Source organism: Lissotriton helveticus, chromosome 9, assembly GCF_964261635.1.
Source record: "Lissotriton helveticus chromosome 9, aLisHel1.1, whole genome shotgun sequence".
NCBI classification, from domain to species: Eukaryota; Metazoa; Chordata; class Amphibia; order Caudata; family Salamandridae; genus Lissotriton; species Lissotriton helveticus.
This window is the reverse complement of record NC_136070.1, coordinates 1,118,793,387-1,118,820,738: the sequence shown is the minus strand read 5'-3', so window position 1 is coordinate 1,118,820,738 and position 27,352 is coordinate 1,118,793,387. Positions and strand designations below refer to the sequence as shown.

The 27,352-nt window shown below is 41.7% G+C and overlaps 1 protein-coding gene across 6 annotated transcripts in view; it reads right to left on the bottom strand.

Moving 5' to 3' along the window:
* Positions 1 to 12,621: 12,621 nt before the first annotated feature.
* The window catches only part of PTPRG (protein tyrosine phosphatase receptor type G), a 1,220,925-nt gene continuing 1,206,194 nt past the window's right edge, over positions 12,622 to 27,352 (bottom strand). For all 6 annotated transcript variants that reach the window (XM_078661520.1, XM_078661521.1, XM_078661522.1 and 3 more), the window contains 2 exons: positions 24,661 to 24,796; positions 12,622 to 13,843 (listed from right to left, as the gene is read on the bottom strand). In XM_078661520.1, the coding sequence (XP_078517646.1) occupies positions 13,697 to 13,843; positions 24,661 to 24,796 (283 nt within the window). In that variant the 3' untranslated portion in view covers positions 12,622 to 13,696. The remainder of the gene's footprint in view (positions 13,844 to 24,660; positions 24,797 to 27,352) is intronic.

The window sequence follows — 27,352 nt, the reverse complement described above, 5'->3', positions numbered from 1 at the left end:
AAATCAGTGTCAATATGTGACCACTGTATTTAGAGTTAATATATAATACTAATTACTAGTTCAATGATCTGCCACATCAATCCTAGGGATTTCCAATAATTTGTCAATGATGCAGTTTAAAGTCTGAAATTTAGGTTTCAAAAACCAGGAGGTAGCATAGAAAAAACCTGGTGTATTTTCTAAATCCAATTCCAATTACAGCCAATCCATTAAGATACAATAGTAGCAGGTTATACCTATGATGGAGTAAAAACACATGCCAACAGCCATATAGGTAAGCAAAACAAAAACCTCCTGCAGTAACCTCATATCAAGAAATGTGACTATGCAGAAAAGTACTAAAGGTTGTGTGGAAAATATCAATTTCTGGTGAATACTTTCAATTTCCTTACAGAATGAAATATATCCAGCTAAAATTATACAATAGTCAATGCTTGACTGTATTTGATGTTCAAACTTCTACTTATTTGTCTTCTTTGTTTCCTAAAGGTTCACCACCATATCGAAGAGGGGTCAAATATATTTAATAGGGACTAAATGAAGTGTTGATATGAATCCACAAAGTAGAAAGAAAAGCCTTGTCATATTCCATGGAAAGTAACACATGGATCCTACAGACTACTTTATTACAGTTAAACAATTTACTGATTTGTTCCTTAAATCATGCCTTAAAATATTTTAAAAGTTTCTGGGACTAATCCTAATGACCAGCTTAAAAGAATCTGAATGACCTAAATTAAACCAGAACTAGATCCTAATGTCTCATATCCGTGGCCTCAAGGTATCTTCAAGATCCTCTTAGCCTGAATCCTTCTCGGGGTGTTCGTGGATGATTAAGCCTCAACATGAATGAGAACGGACATCTGTTAAATAACTCAATAATCTGCTGCATTTGAAAATGAGCTTAGCTTTAAAAAACGAAAAATATAAAAATGTCCAAAGACTGCATGTCATTGTTGTCAGGTTTTCCATGCTGGACTAGGTGCAGCAGGCTCAGCTTCATGCTTAATTGCCTGTAGAACAGTACATATTTGCTATTCTAGTTTAAATTGTCGGTCTGGTAACAAAACTTACAAATTCGAGGGAATATGGGTGGATTAATAAAAGAACAGTTTGTTTGGTTTGGTAAAGGCTCCTCTTGCACCTCCAGGGTTCTACCCACCAATCCAAATATGGGCTCAAGCAGAAAGTATCATACATTTGAGAGCACCTGTGAGGGATGAAGGCATAATGTGGGCTCAGACTTGGCCTCAACTTTCAAAACAGAACAGCTAATAGAATAAATATATGCTTATATCCCAAATATCATATTATGAGACGCACCACAAGTGCTTAATTTAAGCCTGTGATTTCCGGACCTCGGCTCTGGCACTTAATTGCCAACACTGGCACTAATGAAAGTCTGCCACATGGTGGCACTGTCTATACAATTTAGAGATGAGGACAACAAGATTTCTTTAATCATTCAACATTCATTAAAATTGACTAATAGCTCCTACCCAAGCCATTGTTATAGCTTTAGGAGCCTGGAATAGTCTGAATTGTCACACTTGTAGGAGTATGAGGGTTAGCAATTGTGTTTGTGGTGTCGTTTGCAGAGGCAATGGGTAGCTACAGTTGCCTCCTGACGTGGGCCCTGGCACTATATATATATATATACATATATATATATATATATATATATATATATATATATATATATATACACATATATATATATATTTTTTTTTTTACAACTGAAGCACTGCGTTGTGCACCACCTGTTTATGGTGTCATGAATCAAAACTTCTTAAACAAGTATCAGTTTAAACTACTAAAATTGCACTAATTGTTTAGCCATTAACATAATTGTGCTTCAGTTATTTATTAAGTTTTTGTTTTCTTTACCGAAAAGAGAACCAGAGGGACATGTGGTAAAGTTAATTGCACCACCTTTTTAGCAGCCCTCGCTTTTATTTATATTGTGTGAGTCTGGAGTGCTATATATTTGCTAAAATCAGTGAGCCATTTTGAACACATACATTAGAAACTATTCATGTTTAACCATTCTGCTTAAAAACGTGTGTACTATGTGTGTAAATGTTAAGAATGCTCTTATCAGTTACTAAATAATTGTGCACTCTATTTACAACATGGCATAAACCAACTCCATGATACAATCCTTTTTTAGCATCTACATATCTAGGCCGGTCAATTCGAAAGACTTCAGAGCAATATAAGAAATTTCTTGTTCACCAAGTAGCATCCACAAATGGATGCCATGCAAAATAGAGGTCTCAATTTATGTAAGGCCCTATGGCAGATAAACAGGCTCTTTTGAAAAATGTCTTAATTACTGGGAGAAACAGTATAACACAAGTTAGTGGAACAGAGGACGTTGCCGAGCAAGACCAAGCACTATGCACACAGCAGCTTTTTGAACTAGCTTCAAAGTAGCCATAGATGATAAAGGTGAAAATTGATCAAAACAAATTGTCATGGTGCAGGCAGCTTAAATTGCCACTGGACCACAATTTTATGATTAACAGTATCTAGTACAGCATGAATGCCCTACAGAATTTACTGACTGTAAATGCAGACTACCTTCTTACTGATGTGGGAGATGAGTCTCGAGAGATAGCCCCTCACCGGAAATAAATCCTAAATTGCATGGTGGTGAAAGTGGCAAAGAGGGAAACCTGTATTGGAGGGGCCACCAAGTCACAAGAGGAGCCTCATGACTATATTTGATATTCAAACACAAGTAATTAAGATTCGTATACTTGGATATAGAGGTTAGACAGCTCCTAAAGTGACCCTCCTTGTCATCATTTTGGGTGTAAAGCTTGGTGTAATCAGTAACAGAAATGAAAGCAAAATGTTGAATCAAGAAGTGTGGTGCCAAACATTTAACATGGTTCGACTGTGCAAGGGTGTGATCCATCTTAGAATGTAGAAGCTAGAAAACAAATTGTGGGATACAGAAACTCAATGTGTCCAGATTAAAAAAAATACTTGCACTTGATCAAGGCCTTTTCTCTCACTTTAGTCATAACCACTCTTTCACTAAGTGTGGCATGAGGGACAATGTCAAAGGCTGCTAGTGAGTCTAAAAGAACCAGGGTGGTGTCTTCCTTATTCAGTAAAAGCTGCAGCTGATAAAATATCTACAATGGAGCTTATTCTGAGCCATGCAAATGGCTGGGCAGAATTCCACCGGAGTAGAATCTAAGAGTCTATTTTCCTTTTAAAGCAGTCAACAGTGGAAATACTACACAATTTAGAGAAGTATTGCATCTCACTTAAAGTACGGGTAATTAACATCAGTACTATCAGATATTTCACAGGATAAAGGTCTAATGGTGAACAAAATATAATTGAGTGTCTTATAATACCCACAAATGTATGAAAGACTAGAGAAAAATGATGTTAACAGAGGATAAGAAAGAAATGCTCTGATGGGTAGAAAAAACCCATTAATAGAGGATGGAAAGGAAACTCTGATCTCGTTAATGCATGGATAGTGAAACAGGCACTATAAATGGAGAAACCACTAGTTGCTGAATCAATATTACAAAATTGAAGGAACAAGAGATTTTGAATTATCTTGAAAATTTCTTCAGCCAACTTTCCTAGAGTGAAAGAAATTGTTAGCATAAAAGTTAGATCATAACGTTTTAAGAGCTTTTTAGAGCTGCTCAGTGTGACCAATATATCTTAGTATGAATACAATAACTGGAGTGTCACACACCAATAAAAACATTGGCAACGCTTTGTCTGCTGCTGGTTTGATGGGCTCTGGCTTAATCATTTTTGTTTGCGCAACCTCATCGAAATATATTCTAAAAAGTTGAACTATTTTCTGATTTAAACCTGCAGTAAAGTTGGTTTTATTAACTTTATTCCACACACAACTTCAGTTTAGGGGTGGAACAAAACTACTTGAGTAGAAGTATGTGAAATAGACATAAATAAGTTCTACATGATTACCCAAAGTAGCACACAGGTGTTAGAATACTTAACATAAGGAATTTAATGTTAAGACCAAATCATGACCCGTCAAACGAGTACAACAGTTGACCAACCAATTAAGACTGTGGGCCAGAAAGCTGCCTTAGAAACCCATGACTGCATGTCTAGAGGTAGAATTGATTAAACAATCAAAAATCGTAAAACACAAGGAACTGTCATACCTAAATAATAAAAGGAAATAAAAAAGCAGTACAGACTAAATCAAAATTAACTATGGTGTCAGTAGGAGTACTGCAATATCATGCACCATGTGATAGCAATACTATCTGTACAGCAATCAAAGTCATTAGAATTCTACCTAAGAAGAATTGTATGGCAGAATCAAATACAATGTTAAGACTTTTGCCAATAATTATAACAACACTGCACCATGACATTGGGGTGTGGTACACGTAAAAATGCAAACTATCACTGTAAAAGCAAGGGCTACATCAGGATAGTAGTTTTCTCCACACATATCTGTCCAAATAAATGCCAAAGCTGTTGTCAGTTAAAAAACGTAAACATTAACTTAATTTTTTTATTCGATACCAATTCTATATATTTATTAGTAGCAGTCCCTTTAAAAACAGGAGCTTAATATTTTTGAAGAAAAAATATTTTCTGACCTGGTCACTTTGGGAAAGTAGGTCAAACGACAGACTTACCAGCCACAGTTGCAACTTGGTACTTTGGTGGAAAGATAGTTTGAGCAAGGACACACCATGTTATTGTGCAAATACAGAATAAACTTCCTGGAATAAGATATGTTGTCTGACTATTCAAGTGGGGATGCAGCACGTGGGGTTCCTGACCTGCAATTGGTCGGAGTGTGCCTTGTTGCACCCGGGCACACCCACTGTATGTTTGAGGACAAAGAAACATAAGAGCAGTCTCTAGGATCCTCCTGTTTCCAGAGAAATGAAAAAGAAAAGAACACGCAACTCAAGAAAATAAATACTAATTAAAACATGTTCTTGAGATTTCAATTAAAAAAAGGAAGCTAATAAGATGACAAGTGGGTCTAGGCTCTTCAATTGACAATACTAGTAATACGATAAGAAAAAACAACATTAAAATCGCTGAACTTTGACAACTCCTTGTGTTTAAATCGTAGTTTTCTTAATTAAAATATTGTACTTAAAAAGTGATTCGAACAATTAGGAGCCAATGCAATTAGCATTTTGCAGTTTAAGTACATTTTACAATTGCATATAATTACATTGGCCATTGTGATTCTAAAATCCCGATTCACAGAATCAAAGATTTTTAGAATTTTCCGACAGCAAATAGCACTGTGAAAAATCTGCCTGATTGGTTGAATTTGTAGCAATCAGAAATTTAGCACACAGTTGGGAAATGGATGTCCCCACAGCAGTGGCAAAGGGAATGATGGTAACGGTGTGCAAGGGTGTGATCCATCTTAGAATGTAGAAGCTAGAAAACAAATTGTGGGATACAGAAACTCAATGTGTCCAGATTAAAAAAAATACTTGCACTTGATCAAGGCCTTTTCTCTCAGTTTAGTCATAACCACTCTTTCACTAAGTGTGGCATGAGGGACAATGTCAAAGGCTGCTAGTGAGTCTAAAAGAACCAGGGTGGTGTCTTCCTTATTCAGTAAAAGCTGCAGCTGATAAAATATCTACAATGGAGCTTATTCTGAGCCATGCAAATGGCTGGGCAGAATTCCACCGGAGTAGAATCTAAGAGTCTATTTTCCTTTTAAAGCAGTCAACAGTGGAAATACTACACAATTTAGAGAAGTATTGCATCTCACTTAAAGTACGGGTAATTAACATCAGTACTATCAGATATTTCACAGGATAAAGGTCTAATGGTGAACAAAATATAATTGAGTGTCTTATAATACCCACAAATGTATGAAAGACTAGAGAAAAATGATGTTAACAGAGGATAAGAAAGAAATGCTCTGATGGGTAGAAAAAACCCATTAATAGAGGATGGAAAGGAAACTCTGATCTCGTTAATGCATGGATAGTGAAACAGGCACTATAAATGGAGAAACCACTAGTTGCTGAATCAATATTACAAAATTGAAGGAACAAGAGATTTTGAATTATCTTGAAAATTTCTTCAGCCAACTTTCCTAGAGTGAAAGAAATTGTTAGCATAAAAGTTAGATCATAACGTTTTAAGAGCTTTTTAGAGCTGCTCAGTGTGACCAATATATCTTAGTATGAATACAATAACTGGAGTGTCACACACCAATAAAAACATTGGCAACGCTTTGTCTGCTGCTGGTTTGATGGGCTCTGGCTTAATCATTTTTGTTTGCGCAACCTCATCGAAATATATTCTAAAAAGTTGAACTATTTTCTGATTTAAACCTGCAGTAAAGTTGGTTTTATTAACTTTATTCCACACACAACTTCAGTTTAGGGGTGGAACAAAACTACTTGAGTAGAAGTATGTGAAATAGACATAAATAAGTTCTACATGATTACCCAAAGTAGCACACAGGTGTTAGAATACTTAACATAAGGAATTTAATGTTAAGACCAAATCATGACCCGTCAAACGAGTACAACAGTTGACCAACCAATTAAGACTGTGGGCCAGAAAGCTGCCTTAGAAACCCATGACTGCATGTCTAGAGGTAGAATTGATTAAACAATCAAAAATCGTAAAACACAAGGAACTGTCATACCTAAATAATAAAAGGAAATAAAAAAGCAGTACAGACTAAATCAAAATTAACTATGGTGTCAGTAGGAGTACTGCAATATCATGCACCATGTGATAGCAATACTATCTGTACAGCAATCAAAGTCATTAGAATTCTACCTAAGAAGAATTGTATGGCAGAATCAAATACAATGTTAAGACTTTTGCCAATAATTATAACAACACTGCACCATGACATTGGGGTGTGGTACACGTAAAAATGCAAACTATCACTGTAAAAGCAAGGGCTACATCAGGATAGTAGTTTTCTCCACACATATCTGTCCAAATAAATGCCAAAGCTGTTGTCAGTTAAAAAACGTAAACATTAACTTAATTTTTTTATTCGATACCAATTCTATATATTTATTAGTAGCAGTCCCTTTAAAAACAGGAGCTTAATATTTTTGAAGAAAAAATATTTTCTGACCTGGTCACTTTGGGAAAGTAGGTCAAACGACAGACTTACCAGCCACAGTTGCAACTTGGTACTTTGGTGGAAAGATAGTTTGAGCAAGGACACACCATGTTATTGTGCAAATACAGAATAAACTTCCTGGAATAAGATATGTTGTCTGACTATTCAAGTGGGGATGCAGCACGTGGGGTTCCTGACCTGCAATTGGTCAGAGTGTGCCTTGTTGCACCCGGGCACACCCACTGTATGTTTGAGGACAAAGAAACATAAGAGCAGTCTCTAGGATCCTCCTGTTTCCAGAGAAATGAAAAAGAAAAGAACACGCAACTCAAGAAAATAAATACTAATTAAAACATGTTCTTGAGATTTCAATTAAAAAAAGGAAGCTAATAAGATGACAAGTGGGTCTAGGCTCTTCAATTGACAATACTAGTAATACGATAAGAAAAAACAACATTAAAATCGCTGAACTTTGACAACTTCTTGTGTTTAAATCGTAGTTTTCTTAATTAAAATATTGTACTTAAAAAGTGATTCGAACAATTAGGAGCCAATGCAATTAGCATTTTGCAGGTTTAAGTACATTTTACAATTGCATATAATTACATTGGCCATTGTGATTCTAAAATCCCGATTCACAGAATCAAAGATTTTTAGAATTTTCCGACAGCAAATAGCACTGTGAAAAATCTGCCTGATTGGTTGAATTTGTAGCAATCAGAAATTTAGCACACAGTTGGGAAATGGATGTCCCCACAGCAGTGGCAAAGGGAATGTTGGTAACGGTGTGATCTTCACAAACATTTGCCAATGATAGTTGACATCCTTTTTACACACCTAATTCAGTCCTATATGAAATTGGAATATGTGCGATAATAAGGTGGGATGGTGTGTGAATATTTTGAAGGCAAAGCGAAGGAACAAATCTAACCAAATATATATATAAACCTAACAATATATACATTTCAGCATTCACTTGTTGATTTAGTTGGGTGAAGTCAATACAAGTCTAGAGACATCATATATTCCCCAGTGCTAAATTTTAATATTGGACTTAAGTGTGAGAGTAGAGGAGGGTAGACAGAATGAGACAAAAAATCTGCCCTCGTGCACCACAATCCTGATACCATTGCATGGAAATTATAAATTATTTTACTTGTAGACACCGATGGTGCATCCTATCAGGATGCAGGCCATCTGATGAGCCTTCTCACCTTGTGTCTGCAAACTACTGAATCAAGTACTCTAATGATTTTCCATGGACTTATTCTTCTCCCTATTTGTGAGTATTCAGCGACATCTGTGTATGCTTATGGTGTCAAGTAATGTAAGACTCTATAGATTATAAAAACTATAAATGAATCCCTGCATGTGGTTATGGCACCGCAAAACTGCTAGAATTTGTTAAAGAACTTGGAAATTTTAGAACCGCAGGCATAATGTAAGATACAAAGAAAGGAAGATCATAAGTTACTAATTTGTTTGTATTGCTTTTCACAATTCTTACTCACTGAGGTGTAGACAAGCTCATTGAGACACAGTTTATTCCCCAAGCTAAATATTTTTTTTCATACATTATATAAGAATATTATACATTTTAAAGAAAAACAGCTGGACTGCCCCCCCCCCCCCCGACTGACCTATAACCACCCCCACATAAATGTTGGGACAGATTTATGAACACTTTGCTAAACTATAAAGTAACACAAAGTCTGGATATAGCAATTACTTTGCATTGGTAAAGCACCTTTTTTGTAGTGCTTTGCTTTAAGGAGGGATTTCATGAGTGATACTTTGGCTTCCTAGGGACACCACCCACAGTTTTTTACGAAAAGTCCAAACTACTATAACAGTTAGATCGGGCTTTGCATCAAAAATGACACCTCCTTCAGGCAGGTTCAATGTTGGAGAATTGTTTTTATTTCTCCTTTCTTTTCACACATTGCCCATGTGCTGCATTATACAGCACACATCCAATATGTGAAATATTTAAATAAAAAGGTGTAAGCATAGGATTTTGTACTGGAATGATATCCTTGCAGTACAAACTCCCACCCTAGGCAGCATGCACAACCCATTGTTCTATGGCGCAAAGGTGTGTGCATGGCGCTATGTAGCCATAAAGAGAGCAAGCACAGGGGGCTAGAGCAGAAGCAGGCCATTAGTATGCCTCTGTGTTACTCTTTCATCCTAGTACAATTCAACATCAATGTTTCAGGACTTGTCTGCTGCTTTTTCGCCACCTACTGTACTGAATATGGCTAGGTTAAGATGTGACCTGCCACTTTGCACGGTGTCTTGATATGGAGCTTATTTCTTGCAATGTGTTGTTGTACTGCACCTTCTTTAAGAAAAATGATAAATAAATAAAATATATATATATTTATGCAATGCATTCCCGTCCTTTCCCCCTGCACTGGTGTCATTTCAGCAGGCTAGTGCCAACGCAGACACCCTTGCATCATGGTGCAAGTTCACCATGATGCTAGGGTGCCTCCATTGTGGGCAGGATTGTTGTTGTACAGAAAGGGGCACCTTCCTGCACAGAAACAATTCTAAGAAGCCTTTTTCTCTTTCTATGTGTGCTGCAGAGTGCACCTCGGAAGGCATACGGTTGTGGTGCTTCCCCAGGTTTACATGCTCTTGTAAATCTGGGGCAGTGCCAAAAACTTTGGTTGCTGCACTTTTTTTTGTAAATCTACTCCATTTTTTAGGCTCCTATTTGAGATCCATTCATTCTATATCTTTATTGGCAGGGTAAATTAGGATTGTTACGGATATAAATAGTGGTCTAGCCCAATTGGATGAAGTGTATACCTTGCACCATATATATTTCTGATGGCATGGTTCGTACCTTAAATATCTTGCCTGCTCTATTTTTTTGGCTGTATGATCCTCTACTCATGAAAGCTCAGTGCAAACAACTGTTGCATTCAATTAATGCTGCAGTAAGGTAGTTCTAGATTGGAAAGTCAAAATGAACATTGTCCCTGAAACTTACAAATGGGCAAGTAACAGTCCCAAAGCATGTGTTTGCCCGGCAATCTCGTGCATGGTGGCTGCTCGAACCATCCTTTATGCAGTCCCGTGTTATACTTTGTCGATAAGGGGAAGGGGGACCAATTCTACTTGGGAATGCACATGCAGACTATGGCCTATTCACAGGAGGTGTTGGTCTGGCAGATTTAGGCACAGGTCCTAACTCAGCCCAACATTTCCTCTTTGAGGTTAAAGGCAGGCAGTGCCCTCTTGTGGTATACTATTTATATATATTGTATATTTTACCTTCAAAATATTTTGTTTATATTCTGACAACGAGATTTGGGAGCACCATATTTCTGTGCTCAGTATTCAAACATACAAAATTGCTTGTCTGGATCAGTAGTGTAAGTAGTCCTTCAAGTGATTGCTTGGAACAGCCGAAGTTCAATACTTAGAAGTCATGATTCTGTATTTGGGGTCTGTGAGTGCACCCATTCTCACTTAGCCTTGGTAATTATGTTAAGGACTTGACATATGGAAAGGCCACTGTAGGTTCACTTTCAAAGATGAAATATGCAGGAATATTCCTTGGTTTTGCTACTGATGCAAGGTTCTGGTCTTGACGGGTCTTCGCTAAACAGGCACTCAGAGCTAGGGCACACAGTATAGTCAATGTTTTATGACTGAGAGCCTAAGATAATTGATGCTGCTATTCTTGTCAAGTTGAGGATCTTAGGACTGGCCTTCCAACACATGGTGATGCTGCACTGAAGGCAACTTGATGCAGGTGATGAGAAATGCAATAGCTCTTTAATAAAGACAATCAGAATCCCCCAAAGTGTAGTAAAATTATTGACAATGCTATAACAGCAGTAGGCAGTGGATTTGCCCTAGGACCTGCAGTTTGCACCCCAATGTCACAGACTCCACTTCCATTATTCGAGACAAGCAAAAACAAAGGAGCTATCCCATTCAGCATATTACAAGTGCATTACAGCTTATGAGACTTGTAATAAGGTAGACGGGATATCTGTCACATTTTGATGGAATATCCCATCCGATAAACTCCAATGCCCTTAGGGGCAATATATTGTGCTCTCTATTTGGAAACTAACATAGGGTAATTAAACTGCAGGCCTGTAATAAGAACTTTCATTATATAAAAATGGCTACAATTTAGATACATGGGTACCCAGGAGGTCTCAGGAGCTAGACTCCAAGCCCTTAGCCTCTAGCTGCTAGCCACACCTCAGACAATTTCAGATCATATGACTAGGGTTCACTTTCAATTTTGGTCAATGTCATTTCGACCTACATTGGGAAGGTGGTGATTGGTGATATAATTTGCCATTAATTCACAAAATTTGCTTTTTTTTTCCCCAAAGCTATATTTTGAAATCTATGGTAATTTTTACAGCATATGCTTTCAGGCTGGCCGTAACTGCTGCTCTTTCTAAAGTACTTGAGGGACTAGGGCCCATTAACAGGGTTGTTTATATCCTCTCAATGGGACAGTTCGATCCGTAGTCCTTTCTCTGTTAGCTTTGTTTTATAGCGGGTATCGGCAATGAGGATCAGATCTTCATCTGTAGTATCCACTGATACATTTTTGTCACAATGTTTAATTTCTGTATATTTTTAACTCAAAGGCTGTGTCAAGAAAGCTGGATGAGGTGCTAACTACACTGTTTACTAGTGATCATTACGCTGAGTCCTAGTCTTCCTCACCTGAGCCCTGTGGCACCCACATCACCAATCCAACACACATGTTATAGTCAGAGATCTCTACAATATATAAATCAGAATGTGTTGTTGAATAGGAGGAGATCATATATGGAACGAAGTTGGAGACACCTGTCCTAGTGCCCTTAAAAATACTTTGGGGCATGGGAAAGTAGTTTATTGGATAAGGTGCAAATCTGACTGTATACGAAGGGAATTATCACCTAGAAAAAACATGATTTGGACTCGGAGGACTAAAGAACACTGCCAAGTAACTGAGCTATTACAAGCGCTACACAACAAAATACACAATTTGGGGAGCTTCTGTAAATAGACACATTAAGTGAATAACCAAGTTACTTGCAGTCTGTTGACATGTCCAGCGGCCCTGATAATTTGTGTCTATAAGGTTTATTGGCACGTTGGCTGAATAAATGTATGCAAGTCTTAGCCTGACAAAAAAAGCAACAGGAGGCGATGAGTGTGTGTAGATGTTGACACCACAGAAGCACCACTTACTAGATTTGCACTTTGGCAAAAAAATTACAAATCTGACCTTTTAACTTGAAATAAGCAATGGCTATCTGCATAATGAATTCTCACTGGGAGAAGGTTATGAATATTTGTTCCATTTTAGTGGAATGTTCTACATTTGGAAACAAGGCTTGCCTCACTGAGAACAGGAAGTATTATATACTTTTTACAATGCACTGTTGTTCATATTTACCTCCATGTTCTCCAAACACATCTGGTTTCAGGTTTAAAAATATTGCAATATTGCAGGTCATGGTGCAAACAAAATAGACATTCACTAAAGCATGTGTATTTTATGCATATTATTTACATCCTATTTTTATCCTTCTGGAGACATGTGAAAAGTAAAGTCACAAACTGCTTATGCCTAAAGGGCGAGGTGTAAAAAAAAAAAAATCTCATGTACTGGGATATGTTCAATTTGACAACATTTACAATGGTGAGGATGCTGGCGCAAAACGGAAGTACAACAGTTACTTCTAGGGAATTCATCATTTTGCATTGTTACGAAGAACATTTGATGCGTTTTGCATATGGCAGGGTTAACATCACGTATATATTATGTTGAAATGAACTCCAGCTAAAAATGGTACCAGAAGTATCTTCCAGCCTTACTTTTTTTGCCCAAATGCCTGTGCAAATGCATAACTGGTCTTTTCCTGATTCCTCAACCATTATTAAGTAAAACACTAAATAAAATCACAGTACCGCTGCTTTGGGCAGCAATCAACCTGAATATTCCTGTAAATTGATTTGGCATTAGTTTTCCTATTTAAATTCAATAACAGGGTAGCATTGCTTATGGAATGTTAAAACTTCCCTATGGTTATAGAGGACTAGGAAAATAAAACAGGGTGTGATAAGACATGTTTGTTTAAAAACTCCAGCAGGGAAACAAATACAACACTAGTGACAGGTAATGAAAAGCATAAAGACGACAGGTTAGTAAAAGTTCCTTTAAAAAATCTTGTCTGGTTTAGCATTCACAATTTAAAAGGCAAAGTTCACTGTTACTAAAAAAAATAAAAACAAAGTGAGTGATCATATGTAGCAGACTTTTCTGAGGGTTATGGAATGTCACATTAGGGCTTGCTTTTATATTAGAACATTATAGGCAGTAACACTGATCAGATAGTGCAAACTAGATACAACTGTTTCACTGTGTGAAATAAACAGAGGTGCAATGTCCAGTAGGATACCATTAAGACATAAAATGGCAAAAAATAAATATCAAAAGTTTTATCAGTGTAAAAAAGTAATTGGGTTATTGTATAACCTAGAGTCTGGCATAAAAAGGCCTCAAAAAAAGGTCACTCAGTCTTTAAAAGTTCTACAAATGAAGTGCCTTTTTCAAGATTCCTATTAAACAAGTGACTCCATGCTTTCTGCGGGGTCCGATTCTTCACTGATCACAACAGCACCGTTTTTGTCCAGCGCCATTGAACCGTTCCCATTTTCTTTCGTACTGATCAGGCTGAGCATTGCTTTGTAGAGATACTGGTACTGCTCCTGCAAACAAAAAAAAGGGGAATATATTATAAATGAATCAGCAGATATTTAAGTTTTGGAGCACTGAACTCACAAGAAACAGTGATGTCACTCGAATGCAGTCTTAAATTCGGTGTGTTTTCAGCTGGTGTTTTGGAAAACCCCTCAGCAGCAGGGTTCATTTCTCAGTTATAACTGTTGTTGTACTTTGTAATAAAGGATAATGCTAAACGTCGAGAGGACTTTACCAACGCCTACTTGTCTTGAGATTTGCACCACATAGGTTCACTGATACATAAATATCAAAGAAAGATCTGATCGTCATTGATGATACCCGCTATAAAACAAAGCTAACAGAAAGGACTACAGGTCGTACTGTCCCATTGAAATGATAGACATAACTCCGTTACTGGGAGCTAGGGCCTTAAGCACTTTAGAAAGACACCAGTAGTCAGCAGTTACTGCTAGCCTGAAAGCATATGCTTTAAAATTGACCACAGATTTCAAAGTATAGCTTCGGGAAGAAAAAAAAGTAAATTATCTTGTGAATTTATGGCAAACTATATCGCCATGCACCACCTTGCTAATGCAGGTAGAAATTACATTGACCCAAATTGAAACTCAACTCCAGTCATATGATCTGAAATTGTCTTGAGTTGTGGCTAGCAGCTGGGAGCTAGAGGCTTAGAGTCTAGCTCCAGAAGCCTCATGGATACCCATGTATCTAAATTGTAGCCATCTTTATAAAATGATGTTCTTATTACAGGCTTACAGAATTACCTTATGTTAGTTTCAGTAGTGAGCACAATATAATGATACTTAAATGCGTTAGTCTCCCAGATAGAATACTCCATCAAATCGTCACAGATCTTCCGTTTGCCTTATTACAAGTCTCATAAGGTATAATGAACTTTTAATGGGCACTCCATGTCTTCAAACCACTGCCCTATCTACAGCCTATGGTTGCCGCTGGAACCTGCTGTTGCTCGAATACTGGCACTTTGATGCCCAAGAACCTTGGCTATGAAGTAGCTAAAGAGCTCAGAGTGGCCCACGGAGACTTCAGAAAAGAAGCTAAACAACTTTTCTGAGTGCATCACAAATATGCTTCATGCAAAAAAAGCGCCTTGTGGTCAATGAGTTTGCAGAGCCCGCTATGCAAATTTTGTAAGCCCTACATACTATCCACAGCCTATGGTTGCAGCTGGAACCTGCTGTTGCTCGAAAACTGGCACTTTGATGCCCAAGAACCTTGGCTACGAAGTAGCTAAGGAGCTCAGAGTGACCCACAGAGACTTCAGAATATAAGTTAAAAAACTTTTCAGAGTGCATCACAAATATGCTTCATGCAACAAAGCGCCTTGTCGTCAATGCGTTTGCAGAGCCATGCTATGCAAATTTTTTAAGTAATCCAAGGGTGCCTGAGGAAGAGGTGTCATGCCTCACGAATGTGGGAGGCCATTGTGCCCGGGCAGGGGTGCATACATGGGCACTAGAACACTCCAGAGACATAAGGCCCACTTCCATGAGGATATGATTGGAGCTGTGCTTCCATAAAGCTGCAGAACCTTTAAACATGCCTTTTTCAAAGTGGAATACTCTGCAAAAACAGGCTCCATTGATTTAAGGCTGAAAAGGAATGATTACGATAAAATAAAGTGCCGCAATATTGCCGCTAAATTTCCATATTTGTGCCACTAAATTTCAATTTTTGTGCCGCTAAATTTGCAAATCTATCCCGCAATATCCTGGGGGTCTGATTTGTGAGAGACAACACATTCAGCAGTAGCCAATTAGGCTTTTTTAACCCTCTATATAAACCACAGCAATTGGTGTTTTCTCTCAAGCTATGCTTAACTCAAGTTCTAGCAGTAAAACGTCTGAGAGGTACTTTGTTTAGAAGTTTCTAGCAAGTACTCTTTTAGGTACTTTTACATCCCTTTATGAATTAGTCTGAAAACATCTAACTCTCTTTTATTAAACGTCCTAAGAGAAAACAGTTGTTTCAATTCATATTAAGTGTGTATAAGAATTTCTTGACTGTTCTCATTTTATTCCCATTTCCGATATTTTGGGATAGTTCACAAAGGCATATAAGAGTACGTAAAAGAGTACTAAAGGAGTACTACTTTACGTACTCCTAAATGCGTCTGTAAAACGTCCCATCCACTGCCCGCAGAAGAAACTGACGAAAAGAAGCATCTAAGAAAACAGCACTTTTCATACAACTTTTCATATGTCACATTGCTAAATATTTGATACAATGTCTGGAAATTAGATGCTTCTTTGAGGAAACAATTTATATTAAACTGACTTCTCGAAAACTTAAAACCGAAGCCGGATTTAATTGCAATGTTCCCATTTCTCATAAATCATTCATAAACAGACTCTGAACATATGACTGCAGATTAAAAACGCAATCTTTTATTTATTGTGTAGTCTAATGTTATTGGAAGCAAATACCCACAGGTGCAAAAATGACATCCTGAAGGAAGCAAAAGTGCAAAAGGCAGGAAATTAAAACATGCAAGAAAGGGAGTAGAAAACAAATATCTGTAATGAGTATTGCCGTCAATTTAAATATGCATACTTAAAATAAAGCTTACCAGGGTTTAACGTTTCAGTCAGTAAAATGTGCACAATAAGACTATGGCTCAAAGTAAGTTGCAAATGCAGTTCTACTCGTTGTGTGGCATTTGAAGAGAGCACAATATGTCATTTGTACAGCATCACTGTGCTCTTGGTGTCCTACAAATGAGGAATCCATCGCAGCGTAAAGAATGATTTGTTTTGTGCAGAAGTGGTCTGTAAAGTGAGGGAGGGGGAACAGTGCTTAATTTGAGATGGTGGTTTCAAGTGCTCGACACCGGCACTTCATTGTCAAAACCGTCACTTATGACAGCTGCCACATGGTGGTGCTGTTTGTGTAATATAGAGAGGAGCACAACAAGATTTTTCTTAATCAAATGCACATAAAACAACAAATACCTGCCTCGCAAGCCATTCTTACAGATTTGGGAAGGGGGGTCTCGAACAGTCTAAATTGTGACACTTGTTGCAGTGTGATGGCTAGTACTTGTGTATGTACTGTCATTGGCAGTGCTGGCAGTGGCAATTGGTAGTGCAAGCTGGGGTGGCTTAACCACGGTCCTGGCGCTCGATTTATTTATTTATTTTACACAAATTAAGCACCAAGTGTGTACCTCTGTCAGGTGATTAATTCCAAATTGTATGAGTTTTGGGTTGTTAGTGGTTGCGACCATGGCACTGCACCAAATTGCTTATGATGTTTCTATTAGCAGATTTATGTATATAATGAATAGCCCCTCCAAATTTAAATAAAAAACAAGCGCATTTTGTATATTAAGCGAGAATGTGCTTTTCATGAAAAATAGACAGGAACATGAATGAGTTCAATAATCCCTTAACCAGCAAGACTAGTGGTGAGGGTGAAGATGCAGCTTGCACCTGGAGCCCTCTTGGAATACTCAAAGGGAATGGAGATGTAGTGGTACTAGTCCCTCGTCTTTCTCCTGGACTTGTTTTGCTTGGGCGGTCTGTCACTGGACACCCAAGATGAGGTGCCTCTGTGGTAGGATCATTGCACAACAATGAGCGGACTGGACAGAGATAGAAACTAGAGGTCACCACATGTGAACTGAAACCGGAGCAGGACCAGAGAGCAGGCTGAGGGGTGGGATTCTGTTGACAGTTACAGTGGCAGCTTCACTGCTTGTTTGCTTTGCAGTGTTCCTGGCATGTTTTGCTAACGGCTGTTGTAGGTTCTTCCCTCTCAAGCTTTGAAGCTTCTTTTATTAGGTCTCGCCTGGCATTAGTAGCGCGCATGCGCTGCACCACGATGCAAGGGATTCTTGGAATCGATCCGACTCCAGAAGACATGTCTGAGCTCCACCCATACTTTTCATTGGTGTGCTTCTTTTGGCATAACTGAATATGCTGAACAGAGTGTAATGATTGTACCAGAGGCTTTATAGTCCCTCTTGGTTGCCACCCTGTCTACTTTTGGCCCCGCCCCCCGGGACTGGATCTTTTACTGGTGGCACAACACGGTGGGTTTTATAATGACTGTTGCCACTTTTTTTTTTACCTTTGTTTGCTTGTGGGCTGTGCCTTTACTCGTGGGTGACATTTACTAATGTGCTTTACAGGAGTACCAGTTATCTTACATTGGAGCGCTTTACATGAGACCCAGTTATGTTACACAAGGACACATTCGATTTTGGTAGGCACGGGTATAAAAATAGTTGTGCCTTGCTTTTGGTGTAGTTTGGCACATTACCCGTATCTTTACTACGAACGTCCCATGGTTCTTGACCAATTGGAGCAATCCACCTGAAAGGGGCACAAAAGCACCAATAAACACAGTTTGTATATACAGGGTGACATACATCCAGGAAACGAAAGCACTCACAGTGGTCATCTGGGCTCGTGGGCAGCCATACAATCGGTGCCCAGTGATACCAGCAACATAACTCATAATGAATCACGTGCGGCCTCTGATGGTTAGTCTGGGTGCCAATACTGCACTTAGAAACTGAACCATTTTAACAAATCTATAACCCTATTCTTTTGCCCCAACCTCCACCACCACTACCTCCACCTCCACCAGCACCATGTCCACCACCACCACGTCCACCACCACCACCACCACCACCACCACCACCACCACGTCCACCACCACCACGTCCACCACCACCACGTCCACCACCACCACGTCCACCACCACCACGCCCACCACCACCACGTCCACCACCACCACGTCCTCCACCACCACCACCACGTCCACCACCACCACCACCACGTCCACCACCACCACCAGCATGTCCACCACCACCAACACCATGTCCACCACCATCACCACCACGTCCACCACCACTACCATGTCCACCAGCAGGACCACCACTACCATGTCCACCAGCAGGTCCACCACCATGTCCACCAGCAGGTCTACCACCACCAGCAGGTCCACCACCACCATCAGGTCCACCAGCACCACGTCCAGCACCACCAGCAGGTCCAGCACCACCAGCAGGTCCACCACCACCACCAGCAGGCCTACCACTACCACCAGCAGGTCCACCACCAGCACGCCCACCACCACCACGTCCACCACCACCATGCCCACCACCACCAGCAGGTCCACCACCACCACGTCCACCACCACCATGCCCACCACCACCAGCAGGTCCACCACCACCACGTCCACCACCACGTCCACCACCACCACCACCACGTCCACCACCACCACCACCACGTCCACCACCATGTCCACCACCACGTCCACCACCACCATCACATCCACCAACACCACCACCACCACCACGTCCACCACCACATACACCACCATCACGTCCACCACCACGTCCACCACCACCACGTCCACCACCACCATGTCCACCACGTCCACCACCACCACGTCCACCACCACCACGTCCACCACCACCACGTCCACCACCACCACGTCCACCACCACCACGTCCACCACCACCACGTCCACCACCACCACCACCACGTCCACCGCCATGTCCACCACCACGTCCACATCCACCACGTCCATATCCACCACCATGTCCACCACATCCACCACCACCACCAGCATGTCCACCACGTCCACCACCACCACGTCCACCACCACCATGTCCACCACCACCATGTCCACCAGCAGGTCCACCACCACCAGCAGGTCCACCACCACCAGCAGGTCCAACCACGTCCACCAACAACCACGTCCACCACCGCCACGTCCACCACCGCCACGTCCACCACCACCACCACCACCACCGCCACGTCCACCACCACCACCACCACGTACTCCACGTCCACCACCGCCACGTCCACATCCACCACGTACTCCACGTCCACCACCACCACGTCCACCACCACCACGTCCACCACCACGTCCACCACCACCACCACGTCCACCTCCACCACCACGTCCACCTCCACCACCACCACCACCACCACCACATCCACCACCACCACCACGTCCACCACCACTACGTCCACCACCACCACGTCCACCACCACCACGTCCACCACCACCACGTCCACCACCACCACGTCCAAAACCACCATGTCCACCACCACCACTACGTCCACCACCACCACCACCATGTCCACCACCACCACCACCATGTCCACCACCACCACCATGTCCACTGCCATGTCCACCACCACCACCACCACCGCCACGTCCACCACCACATCAACCACCACCACGTCCACCACCATGTCTACCACCACCAACAGCATGTCCACCACCACATCCACCACCATGTCCACCACCATCACCACCACATCTGCCACCACCACCATGTCCACCACCATTTCCACCAGCAGGACCACCACCACCATGTCCACCAGCAGGTCCACCACCACCAGCAGGTCCACCAGCACCACGTCCACCACCACCAGCAGGTCCACCCCACCACCAGCAGGTCCACCACCACCACCAGCAGGTCCACCACCACCACATCCACCACCACCAGCAGGTCCACCACCACCATGTCCATCACCACCACCACGTCCACCACCACCACCACGTCCACCACCACCACCACGTCCACCACGTCCACCACTTCCACCACGTCCACCAGCACCACCACATCCACCAACACCACTACCACCATGTCCACCACTACCACCATGTTCACCAGCACCACCACATCCACCAACACCACCACCACGTCCACCACCATCATGTCTACCACCATTTCCACCACCACGTCCACCACCCCTACATCCACCACCACCACGTCCACCACCACCACCATGTCCACCACCATCACCACGTCCACCACCACCACCACGTCCACCACCACATCCACCACCACCACGTCCACATCCACATCCACCACCACGTCCTCCACCACCACGTCCGCCACCACCACGTCCGCCACCACCACCACCATATCCAGCACCAACACCACCATGTGCACCACCCCCACCATGTCCACCAAAACGTCTACCACCACCACGTCCACCACCACCACGTCCACCAGCACCACGCCCACCAGCACCACGCCCACCAGCACCACGTCCACCAGCACCACGTCCACCAGCACCACGTCCACCAGCAACCACGTCCACCAGCAACCACGTCCACCAGCAACCACGTCCACCAGCAACCACGTCCACCAGCAACCACGTCCACCAGCAACCACGTCCACCAGGAACCACGTCCACCAGCAACCACGTCCACCAGCAACCACGTCCACCACCGCCACGTCCACCACCGCCACGTCCACTACCGCCACGTCCACCACGTCCACCACCGCCACGTCCACCACCGCCACGTCCAAATCCACCACCACCACGTACTCCGAGTCCACCACCACGTCCACCACCACCACGTCCACCACCACCACGTCCACCACCACCACCATCATGTCCACCACCACCATGTCCACGTCCACCACCACCACGTCCACCACCATGTCCACCACCACGTGCACCCCACCACTATGTACACCACCCCCACCACGCCAACCACCACATCCACGTCCACCACCACCACCACATCCACCACCACCACTACCATTTCCACCACCACGTCCACCACCACATCCACCAACACGACCACCACAACATCCACCAACACGTCCACCACCACAATGTCCACCACCACCACAACGTCCCCCACCACCAAATCCACGTCCACCACCACCACAACTACCACCACCACATCCACCACCACCACATCCACCACTACCACCACCACCACGTCCTCCACCACCACCACATCCACCACCACGCCCACCACCACATCCACCAACACGTCCACCACCACCACCACCACCACCACAACTACCACCACCACAACCACAACCACCACCACAACCACCACCACAACTACCACCACATCCACCACTACCACCACCACCACCACCACGTCATCCACCACCACCACGTCCTCCACCACCACCACCACATCCACCACCACCACGCCCACCACCACCAGAACCTGTCCTCCACCACCATTACCATGTCCTCTACCACCATTACCATGTCCTCCACCACCATTACCACGTCCACCACCACCACCACATCCACTACTTCCACCACCACATATCCACCACCACGTCCACCACCACCACATCCACTACCACTACGTCCACCACCACGTCCACCACCACCCCCACCACGTCCATCACCACCACATCCACGTCCACCACTACATCCACCACCAAGTCCATCACGTCCACCATCACGTCCACCTCCATATCCACCACCACCACCACCACCACATCCACCAGCACCACCACCCACGACAGGTAAAGTGTCACTGGAGGGCAGAGGTAATAGGAGTGCCAACCCCGGCTGCACATGGGACATTTAAGGATGCATTGAGTGCCAGAAGACAGGCATAGGAGAAATAAGTATTACACCAGACTCAATATACATTTTGAAGAGGCACAATGTCACAGGGGCTGCTGTAAAAGCACTCACAGCATCTCTACCTCACATTGGCATACCTGCACGACCCACTCACTCAAAACAAGCATTGGCATAGCGAATAGGTCTCGCCTTTGGGACATACTAAGTGTTTAGCCATGCAACACTTGAAGTTGTTGCACCAAGGATATTGTGCTGGATAATTAAAGACTTATAAGGTCCCAAAGGCGAGACCTATTGGCTATGCCAATGCTTGTTTGCTCTTGCAAAATATATTGCAAGCAATCAAACCGAACTGCTGGCACAAATGTTGCTGCCCAGTCTGGAGGACACAAGTCCAGTGCTGGCATCTACCCCACAATCCGAAATGAAATCCCAGAGGATGAAATGTGGAGGAAGTAAATTGCAACAAAAAGGATTGCTCTTGGGTTAAAAGGAGCCACAGAAAGACTTCATTCGAGCATAAATGCACACGAGTCGTTAATTCAGGAAAAGGATTTAGGAGAACTACTGGAAGAAAGCGAAGTTAGACAATGAATTAGGAGATCTTGGTTGTTCGTAAATGTAGATATTTTGGCAAAAAAAAACAAAAGCATTAATGATTGTCAGAGTACTACCTAAAAATTATTACCTGCTAAGAAGCAAAAGGGAAGACACATTCGTGAGAAAATTCAACTTGATGATAAAGTATAGCCGGCCCGCCCCACCAATCTCCAAAAGAAAGTACAGATAATTTGAGAATCGTTCATTCTTCAAGGACTGCATCAAAATCCCAGGTACTTCCAGAGTTTAAGCACAGATGGGGGAAAAAAGATGAGATTTAACTCGCTCAATATCAGGGAACGATTAAAAAAAAAAAATCACAACATACTCACAGAATGCATGTTTGGCGTTTCCTAAAAATCTCATCTCCAACTATGCTACACAAAAATGTCCAGATCAAAACCTACCCCATTGTGAACTTTGATAAATGCTATGCGGATTGTCTAAAGATGGTAAACGTTATGTCCAAACACTTCCTACGGTGTGACTAACTTGTGCTCAGTGCCCACACACACACAAGCACATAGATCACTGCAGTCACCCATCAGCAGTGTTCTCACTACTGCCTGGCACTATGCTAGAAACCGGCTCTTCCCACACATGTAAACATGAATTTGGGCAAAACCTCTTGTTTCGTGTATTATGGTAACAGCAAAAATATTTTTATTGGGGTTGTCTGCCTTATTTGGTTAATGCTTTTCATGGGTCATATTTTCAATGACAAAAAAGGCCAAACTGCACAATGAGTGCTATGTGTTAATGAAAGAGTTTTGTACAGTGTTTAATTCCTGCCACCTGGGAGAGCTATGAGGGCACAAAGAAGAAACGAAAGACCCACAGCACACACTAGGGTGATGTCTAGTTCATAGACTGAATTCTTGCAGTTGTTTTATTAGAAACCTTTGCAGTGCGAATCCAAGTGACTGTAAACAAACTGAGATATGTGTGAATAATGGGAACGAAGTAATAACACATAAAAGGCCATGACTGTATCTTCTAAGCCTAGCTCAGAGGACCTGGGTAACAGGCGATGAGAACTGTTGAGCTTTCAAGTTTTTTCTGAACCTAAGAAAAACTTAAGGTAATACGCAGATCATTCCAGAGGGTAAGTCTTAGCTGATGGAAATCCCAAGCACAAAATAATTTAAGCCCAGGAAGGCACAGAATGAGCATGTTCAGAAAGGCCAATCTCAAAGGCGTGATTGGAGTGGAATACATTGAGCAGAAAGCATGTGCCATGGAGGTATAGGTGAACAATACATGGGAGTCTTGAGTTGTGCGATATCCTTGAACAGAACTTAATGGAATAATTTCAGTGGAAGGCCTAAGTAATACTTTTTTTATCATCGAAATGTATGAGCCCAGCAATATTATTTCAGAAAAACACCTTGCAATTTGGTGAGTCTTATTAGGAAAAGCCACGCCATTAATATGCTTGTAAATGTGCTATACAGCCTGGATTAATGAAGCAGTCAATTTTGGGGTAACATGGTAAAGTACAAGACATTTCACATCAGGCACAAGTGATTGAACACATTTTTGATTACCACACTCATCTGAGTGGGGCAGAACTATAAATAATCGCAGTGTCTTGTTTTTTGCAAAGGTATCACGGCCTTTAAATCCATTCTCTCAAATAAAAGCGCAATATGATGCAAAATTGACTTGGCTCTATCTTTGTATTTGTGAAATTAAGTGCAAACCTATCTACTATTGCTGACGAGGATTCTATTGCAGTACCTTATCAAGTCCATATCCAAAATGAGCTTCAAATAAATATTTTACGGGATAGAAATCATGCATTTTACAACGGATGCCTCAGCAAATCTTTTACGGTATTTCTTAGTAAATGACTGATCTATATTGAGTAAGAGACTTACTATGTCTGTAAATACCCCGGGCCTCATGAGATTCATCATCTTCGCCACCTGGTAAACATCCACAGCGTTCTCGTTTTCCAACTGCTGAGACAACGTGGTAAGGGCACAAAGCATTCCTGCCGAAACGGCTCCAAATCTAAAAATAAGAAAAAGAAAGGCATTTTCAGGGCAATGTTTAGGTTTACTAATTTTACAGACCCATTGGTAATACCGCCTCCTCCCCACATACCCATTATACATTTTAGTAATCAGTGGAGCTTAACAAGTACCTTGTGACGTAACTTAACCCTATACTCGGAGGAAAGGCGGGTCTGCATTACTTTAAATTATCAGTGTTTTTTTAGCATTTGGGAATGCATATAAACAAGGAACGTGTGAGAAGCCCATCTGCAAATAAATTAACATGGTCCAAGTGGGATTCATGGCCTGTTTAATCAAGAATGGATGAAGTTCTCTCTCTTTACTTCATCATTACTCGGAATTGAAAAGACCACATGTAAGGCCGCTAGCATCTCATAGATGCTCTACTTATTTTTTAGGGTAAAGGATTCGTCAAATGGAGCCCAAGGTATTACTGAGACAATTAAAAGCATTTCCTATGACTTCACCGACTTAACAAGTGGGCCTGTCATAGATGATGCAATATTATTTATTTTAAAACCATTAGGGATTCTCATGTACCCCTCAAAGAGAATCACCAAAATCCGGTACATGTAGATTATGTTAACCATGAAAGTTATGACTCAAAGACCAATAACACTGAATTGCCTATTTTGGAGAGCTGTGCAACCTCAGCACCACCAAAGCATTAAGACCTCGCATATTAATAGAAAGCATCACAAATTACATCAGACAGCATTGCCACTGATATCCTCGCTCCTTTAAAGGTCTGCATGAATCTACCTGCTTTCCTACCCAGATTTTGGCTGCCTCCAGCAGGCACCGTGCAAACTGTGTAGAAACAGCAATAATCAATCTTTTAAGGTGAAAGTTATGCCATTGATGAGCTTAATGATCCTATCACTGGTGTTGTGTCCACTGGGGTTATTTCTGATGGCAATAGTGCACACTGAAATAAAAGCTGTAACCATTCCTGCTCTAAGAAAGCATATCCCCACAGTCATTTTGGGTGGAAGGCTGCAGTAACAATTTCAAAACAAAAATCGCTATCAGATGGATACCTGTCCAAACACAGTTGTATTCCCACTCTCAAGATACCAGAGGTAGTTGAGACTTATCTTACTTGACTTAAGGGATGTCAACGAGCTCAATGGTGAAGCAATATAATTCATAGATGACATAATATCCATTTAGATATATCAATAAAGTTGCTAAAATAACACACATTGCCACCACATATCATCATAGCGATTGAATGTACTTGCAAGGCTGCAGAATCACTTAATTAGTTGCTGTTGCGCTTGTCATCACCAGTTCCAGGCCGGGAGCAAAGTATTATACACTTTAGTAATGGGTAGGTCAGGGAAGAGGGTAAGTTGCGACAAATTTTCCCAACTTCTTATGGAGGTCACTTTATGACAAGGGAGTAGTGGTGGGGGACATGGGCTAAGGCCGCAGGTTTCACAGCACCCCTTTCACTTAATGTATGATTTGAGAGTTGGATAGCTTAAATTTGGAGGCCTTTTTGCTCAAGCTAAGGTATAATGATGGAAAATAATTAGCAAATGTTTCTACCTTAAGGTTCTAAAGTGAATCTTTCTCTAGTCCGGAGATGAAAGCAGGTGCCTCATTGTGGTTTTTGATTTTACAAACCATGAGAATTATCTTTCCCTTTCTCCCTTATGATATACCTAATCAATTGTTAAACGTCTGCCTAGATTAACCCAAATCTTTTTTGGGCTTTGCAGATTACCTAATATTTGTCTTTTTTTCCACCTACTTGTGACCTTCTCAGCGTCCTCAATTGTTTCTATTGTCATGGACCAGCAATACCAAACATTCTCAATCAAGTGTGCAATCTGAACTGGAAAGTGTGGACTTTTCTAAAAATATTTCATGAGGGCTTACTCCTGCCAGCAAAATAATGGCAATGTAACACAAACTTAAGAATGCTCATTTTAAGTCCTATTTTCCACTGCACAATATACATTGTGTGGGTTTTGAGTGAGCCGCATGCACATGATTGAAAGGTCTTTTTGTTTATGTCAGATCTCTGCTCCTTATTCTATGGCTTTCCTCCTCAAACTTTTGTTTGACCAGTACCTGGAGAATTTGTACTTACCATTGCTTTTGAGTGGATGATTTATGCCCTTCCACTGTACAGGAAGGGACTACGTTAATTGTCTTTCCATGGGACTGCATCACTTTCCCTAGTCTCCCTCTCTCTCATCTACTCAATTCCTTTTTAAATTCCCACACTTATTTGTTCCCAGCATTTCTGCCGACACAATGCATTTTGATAATAATTTGCAGCAGTGCTTATGAACTGCGTGGATTTTTTATATATTAGAAAAAAGTTATATTGAATGATTATATACAACGCATTGCGAGTAATAACTGTTTTGTATCAATATTAACTAAGCTGCTCTCTGTATGGCACTTAAATAGTTCAATTTTACGCCTTAATATCTACTAGAACCATTTATTTAAAACCTATAACAAACATATTGAGGAGCAAATACATCACTTAGACGGAGTAATAGAGGCAATACAATTAAGAGAATTGTTGCTG